The 16,175-nt window shown below is 43.6% G+C and overlaps 1 protein-coding gene across 12 annotated transcripts in view; it reads left to right on the plus strand.

Annotated features, from left to right (window-relative positions):
- AXIN1 (axin 1) overlaps positions 1 to 16,175 on the plus strand; it is a 181,531-nt gene that overhangs the window by 97,108 nt on the left and 68,248 nt on the right. For all 12 annotated transcript variants that reach the window (XM_038418525.2, XM_038418526.2, XM_038418527.2 and 9 more), the window contains exon 3: positions 5,436 to 5,576. In XM_038418525.2, the coding sequence (XP_038274453.1) occupies positions 5,436 to 5,576 (141 nt within the window). The remainder of the gene's footprint in view (positions 1 to 5,435; positions 5,577 to 16,175) is intronic.

Genomic DNA, 16,175 nt, shown 5'->3' on the forward strand with positions numbered 1-16,175 from the left:
CCTTAAACTTTTTCCTCCACCCCAGAAACCTGCTTGTGCTCTTGTTCCTGCAGGTAATGCTCTCCTAGCAACAGCCATGGGATGAAATGATGCCTTTAGGTCACTGCAGGAGTGATATCTCGAGCTGAACCTCTGCTGTTTCTGGAGGTGCAGGGAGAATAGGAGCTGAAGGAAAGAGAGACTAACTTCTCTCTTTCCCACTATTCTTCCCCAGGTAGTGGTGGCAGAGAATTATTCCTGTGTTACTTCCGCACAATGCCTACTTAGCCATATCGGAATGTGTCATGATGAAGCTGGAGAATATTGCTGAGTTGCTTTTCCCGAGGATGTACTTGTGCAGGAACAGCAGGATAGCTGCAATCCTTCCCCTATCGGGGAATTGTGTGAATCTGTGCGGGGAATATGGGGTTCCTACAACAAATTCAGCCCCTGCCATTTGCAAGGAATGGACAAAATTGAGCATTTTAACTATAAAAATAACTTAAGGGCTTTGTTTCTCTCTTGCAGGCTAGTATGTGGCAATTATTGCAATATCAATAGGATTAATCTGGGAGGTTTATTCTTTTCCGTGGGCCCATTTTATATGATCAGCTGATGTGAAAGAGGAATTGATTAGTCAAATTGTCTTTTATAAGGCATACTGTCTCTAGTAATCCTTAAATGCATTATAAACTGCTGCGCTATATTTACATGTATTGCTGGAAAAATCTAATGGCAGCCAAGAGAGTACCTGGCAAGAGAGTCCACTAGAAGGTGGTGATACATTTTAATTGGGTTACCCAAAAAAGCATCCATCTCTTTGCCTGCGGGGAAGGCCTGACCTATCCATCATTCTCACTCCAATGTAAGAAGTTATATCTGCCTACATAGTGCCAACGTCATTTCAAACTTGACAGAAGGATTATTTCTCCGTGGTGTTTCTTTACTATTCAAAACTGACCATTATTCGGGGGCAAAAATGGAAAATGTGAGTCATGACATTGTGACTTGCTATGTCTTGCTGTTTAGGACAAACTTGTTCAAATTATTTCCTTGCCCTAGAAACCTGTTCTGAGACCTAATGGAATATAGAACTACGGTTCTTCCAGTGCACATTTAAACTGACAACCAGAAAGGTTTCTTGCTAGGAAAAGAGCAAGATGGCCTACCATCTCAAGGAAGGGCTTAGAGTGAGAGTACTCATGCCTATGGATTGCCAGACTGCACCAGCTCCTGGAGAGGACTCTCAGGACTCTCTCTACATAAAATAGCTTATTGAGAACTGAAAAACGCTGGGACTAAAAACTTTGGATACTCTATACCAGCCTTAAAAATTCTTCACAGCCTACTTGCTTGAGAAAGGCGGTTTTTTGACAGATGAGGTAAATATTAGTTTTTCAGTATCATAGTAACAGATAAATAGATCTTTATCAAGCATTCTTAAAACTACAATACACATCTGGGTAAGTGAGGAAACTGATTGACAGAGCGAGACAGGTACCCAGAAGTCACCTACAACAGGACGAGTATCAGAGAGGTAGTCATGTTAGTCTGTATCCACAAAAACAACGAGGAGTCCGGTGGCACCTTAAAGACTAACAGATTTATTTGGGCATAAGCTTTCGTGGGTGTAAAATCCACTTCTTCAGATGCATGGACAGGACCAACAAGGAAAATAACAGAACACCACTGGTTATCACGTACAGCCCCCAGCTAAAACCTCTCCAGCATATCATCAGCGATCTACAACCTATCCTGGAAAACGATCCCTCACTCTCACAGACATTGGGAGGCAAGCCAGTCCTTGCTTACAGGCAGCCCCCCAACCTGAAGCAAATACTCACCAGCAACTATAACACCACACCACAGAAACACTAACCCAGGAACCAATCATTGTAACAAACCCTGTTGCCTACTCTGTCCCCATATTTACTCTAGCGACACCACCAGAGAACCCAACCACAACAGCTACACCATCAGGTGCTCATTCACCTGCACATCTACCAATGTGATATATGCCATCATGTGTCAGCAATGTCCCTCTGCCATGTACATTGGCCATTGCCTACACAAAAGAATAAATGGACACAAATCAAACATCAGGAATGGTAACATACAAAAGCCAGTCGGAGAACACTTCAATCTCCCTGGACATTCAATAACAGCTTTAAAAGTAGCCATTCTTCAACAAAAAAACTTCAAAAACAGACTTCAAAGAGAAACTGCAAAGCTACAATTCATTTGCAAACTTAACACGTTTAATTTGGGCTTGAATAGGGACTGGGAGTAGCTGACTCATATAAAAGCAATTTTCCCTCTCTTGGTATTGACACCTTCTCATCAATTATTGGGAGTGGACTACATCCACCCTGACTGAATTGGCCTTGTCAACACTGGTTCTCCACTTGTAAGGTAACTCCCTTCGCTTCATGTGCCAGTATATTTATGCCTGTATCTGTAATTTTCACTCCATGCATCTGAGGAAGTGGGGTTTTTACCGGCGAAAGCTTATGCCCAAATAAATCTGTTAGTCTTTAAGGTGCCACCGGACTCCTCGTTGTTTTTGTAGATAAAAAGATCTTGTGTCTTGGCTGGTAAATTTGCATGACAGTTCGTTACTAATTCCAGAATAGTCCTAGAATTCATGCAGTGCCATCACTTTGTTTTAGTTGCCTGTAAATATAATGGCCTTTTTTTAAACAATACATTACCACTTAAAATGGAAGCTTTCTAGTTCTGAGATGTATAAATAATCTGAGATGCCTTGTTTAGATGAACATGCACAGTTTATCTGCCAAATACCATTGCTTTCGGCATATATGTTGGCAGTAAAAGAGAAAATACAGGTTATACTAGTTATACCTTACTCTGTGGAAAACTCAAAGGAGTTTAGTAAACTGGGATGCTGACACAAAACATATGTCATAGGAGAAGAAAACTTTATGAAATCCCTCTCAGATACGAGATTTAGTGTTTCTTCGTGCTATTTTATGTGTAGAACTGGGCACACAATCATACAGTCATGGATTTTTGGGAGGACACCCTGTATGGGAGGAAATGGGGGGCATGCACAACCCCTGGCAGGGGCACGATTAGGGGGAGTTGCAGGGAGTCCCTGCAATAGAGGGGAATGGGAGGGTGGCCCACAGGAAACTGGAGGGAATGGGATGCAAGGAGCCCCTGGAGAATACAGTGGACTCAGCTGACACAAGCTATGCATGTGTGACCTCTGTAGGTGCAGTTCAGATTTTCCAGTTTTAGCTACTCCAGTGATACTCAGACCTCAGTGTTTCAGGAGCCAAATTAGCAATGAACATTACCCAAAAGAGCCACGGTACTGTGAATTCATTGTTTCATTTACTATAGTGCTATTCATATTTAAACAGCATGACGGGAAATACTGAGTTTATATGTATTTTCATATTCATTGGCATAGCAAAGAAGTTAATAACAGTGCAAGTTGATAACATAATTGGTTAATAACAAAGTAAAAGCATCCTGATTGGTTAATAACTTTGGTTAATAATTAAATGACACAGTGTTTTAATATCATGTGCTGTAAGGAGCCACAGGAGAAACACTGAAGAGACACTCACAGCTCACGAGCTGCAGTCTGAGTCTCATTGGGCTACACTTTTGGAAATAAGAGCACTTGTTTGGGTGCCTAAATATGGATGTAGGAGCCTATGGTTAATGACAAAGTCCTGTGAAGCCCAGTCTTGGGCAGAGGCCTGGTCTGTTACATCTACATCTGACAGACTCCATTACGTTTGTGAAATGTTGGCAGCACCTGTCTTGTCATGCTAATGAACTGAGCAGAGGTGCAAGACAGACAACTTAAATTGCACACTGTTGATACTGAAGTAATAGTTGCCAGTGCCCTCTGGCCCCTCACCAGGCAGGCAGAGCTGCCTTTCCCTTTTTTTTTTGCCTTAGTGCTCCATGCTGTCAGTGCTAGTTGAATGTGACTATGATTCCAAACTGCTGGCAGGTCTGTGGAGATCAAAATGTGAACATAAGAATGGCAATACTGGGTCAGACCAAAGGTCCATCCAGCCCAGTATCCTGTCTACTGACAGTGGCCAATGCCAGGTGCCCCAGAGGGAGTGAACCTAACAGGTAATGATCAAGTGATCTCTGTCCTGCCATCCATCTCCACCCTCTGACAAACACAGGCTAGGGACACCATTCCTTACCCATCCTGGCTAATAGCCGTTCATGGACTTAACCTCCATGAATTTATCCAGCTCTCTTTTAAACCCTGTTATAGTCCTAGCCTTCACAAGCTCCTCAGGCAAAGAGTTCCACAGGTTGACTGTGCGCTGAGTGAAGAAGAACTTCCTTTTATTTGTTTTAAACCTGCTATCCATTAATTTCATTTGGTGGCCCCTAGTTCTTATATTATGGGAACAAGTAAATAACTTTTCCTTATTCACTTTCTCCACACCACTCATGATTTTATATACCTCTATCATATCCCCCCTTAGTCCTCTTTTCCAAGCTGAAAACTCCTAGCCTCTTTAATCTCTCCTCATATGGGACCCGTTCCAAACCCCTAATCATTTTAGTTGCCCTTTTCTAAACCTTTTCTAATGCCAGTATATCTTCTTTGAGATGAGGGGACCACATCTGTACTCAGTATTCAAGATGTGGGTGTACCATGGATTTATATAAGGGCAATAAGATATTCTCCATCTTATTCTCTATCCCTTTTTTAATGATTCCCAACATCCCATTTGCTTTTTTGACTGCTGCTGCACACTGTGTGGACGTCTTCAGAGAACTATCCACGATGACACCAAGATCTTCCTTGTAATTGTAGCTAAATTAGCCCCCATCATATTGTATGTATAGTTGGGGTTATTTTTTCCAATGTGCATTACTTTACATTTATCCACATTAAATTTCATTTGCCATTTTGTTGCCCAATCACTTAGTTTTGTGAGATCTTTTTCAAGTTCTTCACAGTCTGCTTTAGTCTTAACTATCTTGAGCAGTTTAGTATAATCTGCAAACTTTGCCACCTCGCTGTTTATCCTTTTCTCCAGATCATTTATGAATAGGTTGAATAAGATTGGTCCTAGGACTGACCCTTGGGGAACACCACTAGTTACCTCTCTCCATTCTGAAAATTTACCATTTATTCTTACCCTTTGTTCCCTGTCTTTTAACCAGTTCTCTGTCCATGATAGGATCTTCCCTTTTATCCCATGACAACTTAATTTACGTAAGAGCCTTTGGTGAGGGACCTTGTTTCTACTTATTAACCTATGTTCTTTGCAGCTCACCTCTCATTGCTACCTCTGCCGCCATTACTAGAAGATCCTTTATTGTTTTTAATATGAAGAAAAACGATAAAATAGCTGCAGATTCTTGCTGGTTCAGATTTAATAACCTGCGGTAGTAGCAGAAATTAAGATTGTCATCTGAATTGTATTGTATTTTATTTTTTTCAGGCATGGGCCGTGGAGAGAGCCAGTTAACCCTTACTATGTCAACACAGGGTATGCTCTGGCACCAGCCACCAGTGCGAATGACAGTGAGCAGCAGAGCATGTCTAGTGATGCAGACACCATGTCGCTGACCGACAGCAGTGTGTAAGTAACTTACCTGGGACGGAGACTGAGCATGACATGGAGTAAAGTGGGACATTGTGTATCTATTTCCTGGCCGCTGGAATTGACTGCAGATTTAATTTCTTGGATTCCAGGCTGTGGCTTTGGTTACATAAAGAGGTCAGTGCCCTAGATGCTGGAATGACTCATTCGGGGGAGGAATATCTAACTGTTAAGTAGCTGACACGGGATATACCAGGCATGTGACCAATCTAGCTCCAATGCATTCCTGTTATGGTTTCCTTTTTAGCTGTATTGCTTTGTTGTTACCTGTGGAGACATGGACTATTCTGGTCTGATGGACTGGGAATGTTTGTAATGTAAACCAAATAATGACCAGCAGGTGTTTCTGGTTTTAACAACCAGCGACTGCAGGTGGGTTTGCGAAGTGAAAAACAGAGATTAGCTTCTGGTAAAATGCTCCCTTCATGGACAGAATCAAACAGGCTTCCAGCTATGCTGTTTGCCACTTGTTTTATGGTCTGAAGGTTCCCAGGTTTATTGAAAATACAGTCCTTTTAGACATCTGATTACCGAGATAATGGCACCGGCGTGTCACTCAGTGATCACTTTGTTGGAGTACAATTCAGGGAACTTCTTGGGCTTTTTGCCAGAAGCTTGGGGGGAATTCATTTATCTGTAATCATATCTTCCATGTTTAATTATGCTCATTTACGTTTTGGTTCACGTGAGTGAGGAAAGATCGTGCAAAAGCGGTTAGGACACTAGCCTGGGACGTGGGAAATCTGGGTTCAAGTCCCTGTTCCACCACAGACCTCCTGGGCAAATCACTTATCTGCTCTGTGCCTCAGTTTCCCCACCTGTAAAATGGGGGTGATAGCCCTGCCCTCCCTCCGAGGGGGGTTGGGAAAATAGATACATTAAAGATTATGAAGTGCTTATGTAGATACATAGCTGGTACTTACTCCACACCAAGCCATTTGATTGATACTGGGTCATATTTATTCATGTGTTCTCATTACAATCCCCAAATTGTCAGTAGAAAATGACATTGTGTTACATGTACTCCCTGTCATGTCCTGAATGTCACCTCTCCGCTAAATATGCAGACAGTTGTTTTTGACACACTATGAAAATTATGAAAACAACGAGGAGTCCAGTAGCACCTTAATTTAACAGATTTATTTGGGCATAAGCTTTCGTGAGTAAAAAAAGCCCACTTCTTCGGATGCATGAAGTGAAAATTATGAATAGTCAAGTTCTAGGTTTGCTCCTTCCATTTATTTTTAATAAGTAAAAGGGATATATCACTTTGGAAAATAATTGGATTAAGCCACCACAAGTACTCCGTAAGAGACTGGCGAAGGGATACTCGGAAAAACTAACCAGTTAATGGGTGTTACTTAAAACAGCGTGAACATCCAAGGGTTCTTCAGAGGATACTATAGAACTGTAAACAATTGTTCTTCTATGAGTGTGTGTCTGTGTGACAATTCACTGGTCACAGTTTTGGCTTGTCATCCACCATTGCAGTCATGCTTGGTCTTCTCACTCCTGACAGTATCTAAGTTTTTGAAAAGCCCATGTTATATTTTCCCAGTAGCAAGAGAACTGATGCTCATGTGGGACCTTAAATTTATTCTTCTAAACCTCGTGGAGTTTCCCTTTGAGTCACTTTTAGACTGCTCTTTGTATGTTCTTGCTTTCAGAACTGTCATCAGCTAGGAGAGTCAGTAAGCTCCAAGTACTTATGGTTGAACTTCCCTACGTGGTATTCCACAGAGGCAGAGTGGTACTGAGACCTCATCCTAAAGTCAGCTCCAAGAGTGGTCTTGAAATTCACTTGGCTTCCTGTTTTCTTGCCAAAACCCCATTCTGTACCAGGAGAAAAGAAACTTCACACGCTGGATATTTCAAGAGCCTTACTTTATTATTACTGATAAAACTAAGCTTTTCAGACTTTTGTCAACAAAATTGTGTAGTGTAGATGAGGCCTTAGAGAAAAGCTCATTAACAAGGGTTAAAAGTGTGTGACAAATTGCAAATAAAACCTCTACATTCAGATATACTTCTTAAATTGAGCGAAGTAGGGTAAGAGAGAGTAAGGAAGAGGGGGGATTAGAAATGAGTGGGTTTGCTGTCTGGTGCACTAGAAGAGGAATGTAATACAATGGAATACTAAAGTCCCTAACCCCCAATAAGGAAAACCTCTACCTTTCTTCTCTCCTAATAAGGAAAGTAAAAAAATCTTGTTCTAATAAAATGTGTAGAGTCTCCAACAGGAAACAATGGCTTTAAAAGCTGTGATTTGGCATACTGTGCAAAGGGAAGAGAGGGTAGAGCAGCGAGAATATCGGTTTAAGTTTTTGAAGTATCCTTTTTCCATAAATGGCTTCTGGGATTCTGTCAATGCGAAAGTGTCTCTTGAATTGCTAGAGAGAAAAAATCTGAATAAACATGATGACTGAGAATGCGTAGTTAAAGCTATAGGCCATGAAAAACAACACGTGAGTGTAGATTACAAAAGAGAACTGGCTGTACAGTAACAGACCGGGGAAAGGAACATTGGGCATGTGCAAGCTGTCATTCCAATCCGTCATTCAAATGAAATGGAGGGACCCTGAAAGATGTCAGTTGCAGCAATCTTCTTACCAAATGCCTGATACTGTTCAGAGGATGGGTGGAAGGTGGTGAAATGGAGGACTGAGACCTTTATGTTTTACCAAAGCTGATCTGGTGGGTGGAATGTCAGACAGATATCAGTATGGCCAAGTCAGCTCAAAGAGAGGGAAGCGTTCAACTTTACATTGATTCTAAATGACTAAGACTGAGTGAAAACGTAGCGACGAGGTAACTGGGTCCTAGTTTTGAGTGTAATCTTTCAGTACACAAAACAGAGAGGAGAAATGCACAAATAATGAGAATTCCAGGCTGGGAAACATGAGTATTTCTTCACTAGCATCGGCTTAGTGTACAAATCTGCATGGACAGCGTAAGGGACTAGGAGCAAATAGATGTGCATTCTTACAGGACTGACTGCTTGAACAGTCCAATAGTAACTGTAGGCTCCCATGACAACGGCTGAAAAGAAACCTTTATCTAAGCAAGTGCCTCCACATGCATTTGTCTGATGCACGGACTGCCTGAAGGGTCAATTTCCGGCAAGGAGAATAAGTTAGCCTTCCAGTCCATTGTGTGGAGGACTGGACCTTGTGTCCCTGAGTCATAGGTATAGATTTTAAGTCCAGACATTATGATCATTCTGTCTGACTTCCTGCATCCCACAGGCCAGGGAACTGCTCCCAGCAGTTCCTGCATCAAGCCTGTCATTGAGCTAGAGCAGATTTTTTTAGAAGACATTCCACATTGATTTAAAGTTTCCAGGTAAAGGAGACTCCACCATGTTCATAGGTAAAACTTGCAGGGTTCATTCCAATCCCCCATATTCCTCAGTTGTAAAACCCCTGGAAGAGATTGTTGGAAACCACAGACTTCTTTTTCGTGAGTGGTTAAAGTGAACGTAGAAACCATCAGTGTTTTAAAGAGCTTTCAATTTTTTTCTCCAAATGTGTATTACCATGCACTTGTTTGTTAAATTTCAACTGCCATTATATTGCCTCATCACCTAGCTTCGTTTTAGGCTCTTATGAATTCAATATAGTTTAGTCCTGATTAACCTAAATAACCTATATAATCTTATCTCTTCTAATTTTGCCGCCTTGCTGTGCTCACCCTCTTTGAGATGATTCTAAATTAGTAAATTATGCCAGTCCTTGTTCAAAATAGTTGAACCACATCCACTACACTGTTATACTCCTTCACTGCAGAAAATTCTAAGTCTTCTTTTGTCTCTTCCAGTTTCTAACCTCATGAGGGAACTTTACCTCTCACCTTCAGGTCACTTAATTCCCTGAAAGATGATTTGTAAAATAAAATAAAAAATTCGGCTTGTGCTCTTTTGTGCTTCCCAGTAATGGATAAAGAAGAGTAAAAGCATTTTTCAAAACATTGTTTTTATGCTTTTTCTGTATTAGAAATGCAAAGCCTCCATCTTAGAAAAGAAGCCCTTGGAATTCTCAAGCAAAAGAGGGTTTACGAAATCAGACGTGTTATTAAATGACAATACTGTAAATGTGAAAGTCCTCTGAGGAGTTTAAACTTGGTGTCACTGTGAATGCTGAAAACTGCTGAGCCTCACAGAGGAAGTACTGATTTCACCTTATGTCTGGGGTGTCATTAATGTTCTGTGGGATCTGATGCTGCCAGTTGCTTCAAAGCAGTTCCCTTCTCCTGTGGTACAGTGAGACAATGGATTCATACCACGGCTGCAGATGTATAGGAACAACTGTTTGAGGGTTCAGGAGAACAATTTATTTCAATACAACTGATGAAACTATAGATGTATGGTCTCTTCTGCCCAACTTTTAACATTGCTGCAATGAGCAGGAAGGTCCATGCATGAGGTCTGCCTGTTTCACTTTCCCCTGATGGTGTGTGCTACGGGGGGGAGAAGGGGGAGTTTAGCAGCTTTTCAACAATCAGGTCTTGCAGCAGGGTTGGATCGGCAGCACTGTGCTGATGCCTGAGCTGTGACAAAAAAATACTGTGGCCTTGTGCTTAGAATCCAACCTATTGCACTCCAAGCCGTTTGGACTTGTCGTTCAACTCAATGGGAAGCTTTTGTAGCAAAGAGGTTGCCACTGAGACTGAGAGAGGAACTTACTGAAGCTGTGAAAGTTGTGAACTTTATTATAGGTGAGCCCAATGCCTAGGGTGACCCAGAGGTCCCAATTTTATAGGGACAGTCCCGATTTTTGGGTATTTTTCTTATATAGGCTCCTATTACCCCCCCCCATCCCCTGTCCCATTTTTCACACTTGCAGTCTGATCATCCTGCTGCTACCTAATGGACTATCTGATGAGAAGAAAGGAGCACTCTTCTTTGAATAATGTCCATATGGGTGTTCCACTTCAGGGTGCGCCTCTTGAGCCTTTGAGAGGAGATTGTCATTTAGCAGCGTCCATTCGGCCTGCCCTGTGCCGTCTCAGGCTGGAGACCAAGGCTATGTAGAGATGTTGAGGTGAACCACCCTCCGTTCCTTCTCAACTGCCACAGCCTGAGACAGAGACCGCAGCGTAGCCACCTTTGAGGAGACCTCAGCTTTCTATTTTTCTATAGTTGTTAAGATCAGTTAGTATAGTTAGTTGTTAGTATAATTATAGTCAGTTAAGGAGTGAGAGGATTGATTTTCTCATCTCTCCCCACTTTGGGAGACTTACTTTCCTGGCAGGGCATACCTGGCTACCCAGGTTTCAAACTCTGCCTCTTCTGCTGAGCGGCTATCCCTGTGAGCAGTGGCCACTCTGTGTATCCACTGGTTGAGAGAGTCTAACTTCCTGCAGGTTGGTGTGGTAAATAAGAGGGGTAGACAGCACTGTGCTGTCCACCCCTTGGACAAAGATCAGAAAAGACGATCTCTTTGGACTAAAGTCCTCTTCATCAGGAATCCTGCAATTCAGGATGGCAAACTATCAGGCGCTCATGGCCAAATATGATTTTACAAATGGTAACAGATTCATGGCCTTTATTGAACATCTGCTGTAGGAGCATAGGGAGCAATTCCAGTCTATCACCTCTGAGTGTCAATTATTGGCCAGAACTGCTCTTCAAGGCTGTGGATGCTGTTGCCAAGTCCATTTCCATGGTGTTGGTTATGCGCAGGGCATCATGACTCCAACTCTTGGTGTTTCCAAGAGAAGTACAGAATGCTGTTGACGACCTCCCTTTCAATGATGGTAAGCTTTTCTCAGAGACCACTGATGAGTTCTTGCACACACTGAAGGACTCAGGGACTACTTTATAATCCCTGGGCATAGCTACACCTACACATAAGAAAAGGTTTAGTAGCTCACCTACTGCCCAGAGATCACATCCTGCTCACTTTTCTGGATTCCATAGATCCTCTGAACCCCCCCTAGGAAATACACAGATTTCAAAGAAAGAGGGCCGCCCAGCTGCCCTCCACAAGCACAAGCACCCAGCCATCTTCTAAGCAAATTTTGATGGCTTGGTTAAGGGTTCGAATCCTCCCACACCTCTGGCTTTACAGCTGCACCCATTAGCCCACCTCCCCCCCTTTGGAGACCACCTTTCCCATTTCCAACATGCATGGAGGTGGATCACTACAGAAAGCGGGTCATAGAGGTCACAACATCAGGCTATACTATCAGTTTTATATCACTCCTTCCCTTCTACCCCCCTTCCCTGTCCTTATTCAGGGACCCCTCTCACAAGCTTTCACTGATACAAGAAGTGAACTCTCTCCTTTAGATTAGGAGTAATAGAGTCGGTCCTTCCTCCTAATATGGGCAAGAGGTTTTACTCCAAATATTTCCTCGTGCCAGAAAAGAACAGAGAATGGAAACTGATCTTAGATCTAAGACTTCTAAAAAAGTTCATAAAGTCTCAGAAGTTCAGGATAGTGACTCTTGCAGCCATAATTGCTTCACTGGAGAAAGGGGAATGGTTTTCAGCCCTTGACCTACAAGACGCCTATTTCCAATGTAATGATACACCCGTTGCACAGGAAATTCCTATGCTTCACTATAGGCCAGGATTATTTCCAATTCCAATTGCTTTCCTTTGGCCTTTCCTCAGCCCCAAAGGTGTTCTTAAAGGTCTCGGCAGTAATGGCTGCTTATGTCTGACAAGAAGTTATCCTAGTCTTCCTGTACCTCAATGACTTGCTACTCAAGGGCCACCCCTACATCTATCTGTTGATGCTCAGGGCTGTCAGGAAGGCTTAGAATCATAGAATCATAGAATATCAGGGTTGGAAGGGACCCCAGAAGGTCATCTAGTCCAACCCCCTGCTCAAAGCAGGACCAAGTCCCAGTTAAATCATCCTAGCCAGGGCTTTGTCAAGCCTGACCTTAAAAACCTCTAAGGAAGGAGATTCTACCACCTCCCTAGGTAACGCATTCCAGTGTTTCACCACCCTCTTAGTGAAAAAGTTTTTCCTAATATCCAATCTAAACCTCCCCCATTGCAACTTGAGACCATTACTCCTCGTTCTGTCATCTGCTACCATTGAGAACAGTCTAGAGCCATCCTCTTTGAAACCCCCTTTCAGGTAGTTGAAAGCAGCTATCAAATCCCCCCTCATTCTTTTCTTCTGCAGACTAAACAATCCCAGCTCCCTCAGCCTCTCCTCGTAAGTCATGTGCTCTAGACCCCTAATCATTTTTGTTGCCCTTCGCTGTACTCTTTCCAATTTATCCACATCCTTCTTGTAGTGTGGGGCCCAAAACTGGACACAGTACTCCAGATGAGGCCTCACCAGTGTCGAATAGAGGGGAACGATCACGTCCCTCGATCTGCTCGCTATGCCCCTACTTATACATCCCAAAATGCCATTGGCCTTCTTGGCAACAAGGGCACACTGCTGACTCATATCCAGCTTCTCGTCCACTGTCACCCCTAGGTCCTTTTCCGCAGAACTGCTGCCGAGCCATTCGGTCCCTAGTCTGTAGCGGTGCATTGGATTCTTCCATCCTAAGTGCAGGACCCTGCACTTATCCTTATTGAACCTCATTAGATTTCTTTTGGCCCAATCTTCCAATTTGTCTAGGTCCTTCTGTATCCTATCCCTCCCCTCCAGCGTATCTACCACTCCTCCCAGCTTGCCATCATTTCCAGCCCCTCCTCAGGGGCAAATCAATCAGGGTCCTGATGGACAACATATCCTCATGTTCTAGATCAACAAGCAGTGAGAAGCAAGATCCCCCCTCCCTGTGTGCCAAACCCAGGAAAATAGGGAAGTGGTTCATAGTTCATAAGTTCAAAATTTCAACAGTCTGCTCCCAGATATTCAGAACACCACAGCCAATGTCCTCATCAGACACTTCTCACAGGACTATGAATGGAAACTAGGCATTTAAGTTCTCCACAGCATATTCCAAAATAAGGTGGGGGGGGTCTCTTGGCCACATCCAGAAACAGGAAGTACCATTTTTTCTACTCAAGAGCGGGTCTGGGCCACCACTCCTTGGGAGAGGCCTTTCTTCGATCTTGGAAGAAGGGTCTGTTCTGTATGTTTTCCCCAGTGTTCCTGGTAGTAAGAGTGATGAACAAAATGTGGCTGGTCAGGGCTAAATTATCCTTATAGTGCCAATCTGGCTGAGAAAGCTTGGTACCCATACCTGCTTCACTTGTGTGTCCAACCACTGCACGAGCTCCCGACTTCTTCTCTCCTCTCCCAGGATTCCTCAGGGTATGGTTCTGTGATGGTTCAAGGGGTTAGAATCCTCCTGCTCCACAGAAATAAAGCATGTATTCCTGAATAGTAGGAAGAGGTTAACCCATACTACTTACCTGCCAAAATGGAAAAGATTCTTGTAGCCACTACCAGAATCTGTGCCCCTTTCACTCATCCTGGATTCCTTGTAGATCTGAAAAAAATTGGGGTTATCAGTTAGTTTGATCATGATCCATTTGGCTGCAGTATCACCCTTTCATCCTCCAGGAGAAGGATTCTCCATTTTTCCTCTCCTGGTATCCTCTAGGTTTATTAAGGGTTTGGAAGATCTCGAACTCCAGATTAGAGACCCCATCCCAACCTGGAACCTCAGCTTGATACTTAGTTACCTTATGAGACCTCCATTTGAGCCTTCCCTCTGCTCCATTTATTTAAGAAGACAGCCTCATTAGTAGCCATCACATCAGCCCATAGGGTCGGGGAGATTGCAGCCTTGATGGCAGATTTCCCCCTTAACAGTATTCTTCAAGGGCAAAGTGTCATTACATCCACACCCTAAATTTGTGCTGAAGGTTCTGTGAGAATTCCACCTTAACCAGTCCCTTCATCTACCTGTGTTTTTTTGTTTCTCCCCACCCCAAAGCTATTTAGCTCCCTGCAGGAATCCTGTTTTTATAGCCAGGATGTTAGAAGGGTGTTGGCTTTCTACTTAGATAGGACCAAGCGATTTTGAAAATCAACTAGACTTTTAATCTTCACGTATAGATCCAAGGGGTCTCCGATCTCTGCTCAGAGGCTGTTAGATGAATATCTGGATGTATTATCATGTGTTATAATGCTGCAAGGCGTTCATCCCCCCGAAGGGTGATAGCACATTCAACCAGATCAAAAGCCACATCTATGGTGTGTGACGGGGCAAGGCCAGATGGCTATAGAAAAGTAGTGGGAGATAGATATGTTAGCTCCAGACTAAACAAATCCCTGGTACCAGGATAAGTGAAATGGCAGCTACTCCAGGCCAGTTAAGACACCTGGGGCCAATTCCAGAAGGCAGGGAGAATGCTAAGTTGATTGGGACACCTGAAGCCAATCAGGGGCTGGCTGAAACTAGTTAAAAGCCTCCCAGTTAGTCAGGTGGGTGTGCATGTCAGGAGCTCTCCTGTGGGAGGAAGTTGTGCTGTTGGAGAAGTTGTGCTATTAGGGTCCCTGGGCTGGAGCCCGGAGTAGAGGGTGTGCCCAGGCTCCCGCCCCTCCGCCCCCCCCACCTTTGCCCCTGATTAATCACTGAGACTGGGAGACAACAGAGACTGTGCAAGGAAGGATAACTTCTCCTCACCTCCCTCGCTGGCTTATGATGAAAATGGCTCAGTAGACTGACCCTTGTCTCTAGAGAGAGAAAGGTTACGTGGAGGGTCACAGTGAGCCTCTGAGGCTAGCGAAATCCACCAGGAAACGTGGGACCCATGGAGGCAAGGACAGAGCTTTGTCACAGGAGTTAGTTAAAAATATGCCGGTATCTGAGATATATAGGACGGCTACGAGGGCCTCGGTACATACATTTTCAAAACATTACACTTTAATCCATGCCACCAAATCTGATGTAGCACTTGGTTCTGCAGTACTGTCTTCAGTTCTAGACTCAGTTCCAAAGCTCCCTTCTTCCTCTGCGGATGCTGTTTGGAAGTCACCTGAAGTGGAGCAGCCAGAGGGACACTGCATGAAGAAGAAGAGGCAGTTACACACTTCGTGCAGTAATTATAGTTCTTCAAGATGTATGCTCCCATGTGTGCTCCACTACCTCCCTCCATCCCCTCTGCATCGGACTGTTCTCTATTGTACTTTTGGGTGGAGAAGTAACCTCAGGGTGGTTTGCCCACACACCACTATGTAGTCTCAGTGTCCAGCACGAGGAGATGAGGGTACTGCATGTACAGTCTGAACCAACATGGCTAACTGAAAATCCCTGATCAAGGGCTTGAGATGTGCATGCGTGCCTGAACTGGAGTGTATAGGGACACACATCTCAAAGAACTGCAGTTACTGCACAGAATAACACACTGGCAGTCCTCTTCCACGTTGAAGTTTACTGGCTTTTACGTGGCAGAGTTTTGAATCAAGTGTCTGAGCTCAGATGCACAAAGATTTTCATTGCCGAATTTGGCTCTGCCCTTTCTTAATATAGCAGTGATCAGTACTGGCTTACTCAGAATGCATCTTTCCAAGAATGGGATATGTCATGGGTTCCCAACCTGGCAGTCACGAACAGGTTGCAGCCACCTTCCCCTTCCCATATTTCTAAATGGGGGAGGAAGTCCTTTGGTGGTCCTACTATGGAAAAGGTTGAGAGCCACTTGCTTAAGGG

The sequence above is a fragment of the Dermochelys coriacea genome, chromosome 10 (genome assembly GCF_009764565.3).
Source record: "Dermochelys coriacea isolate rDerCor1 chromosome 10, rDerCor1.pri.v4, whole genome shotgun sequence".
Lineage (NCBI taxonomy): Eukaryota > Metazoa > Chordata > Testudines > Dermochelyidae > Dermochelys > Dermochelys coriacea.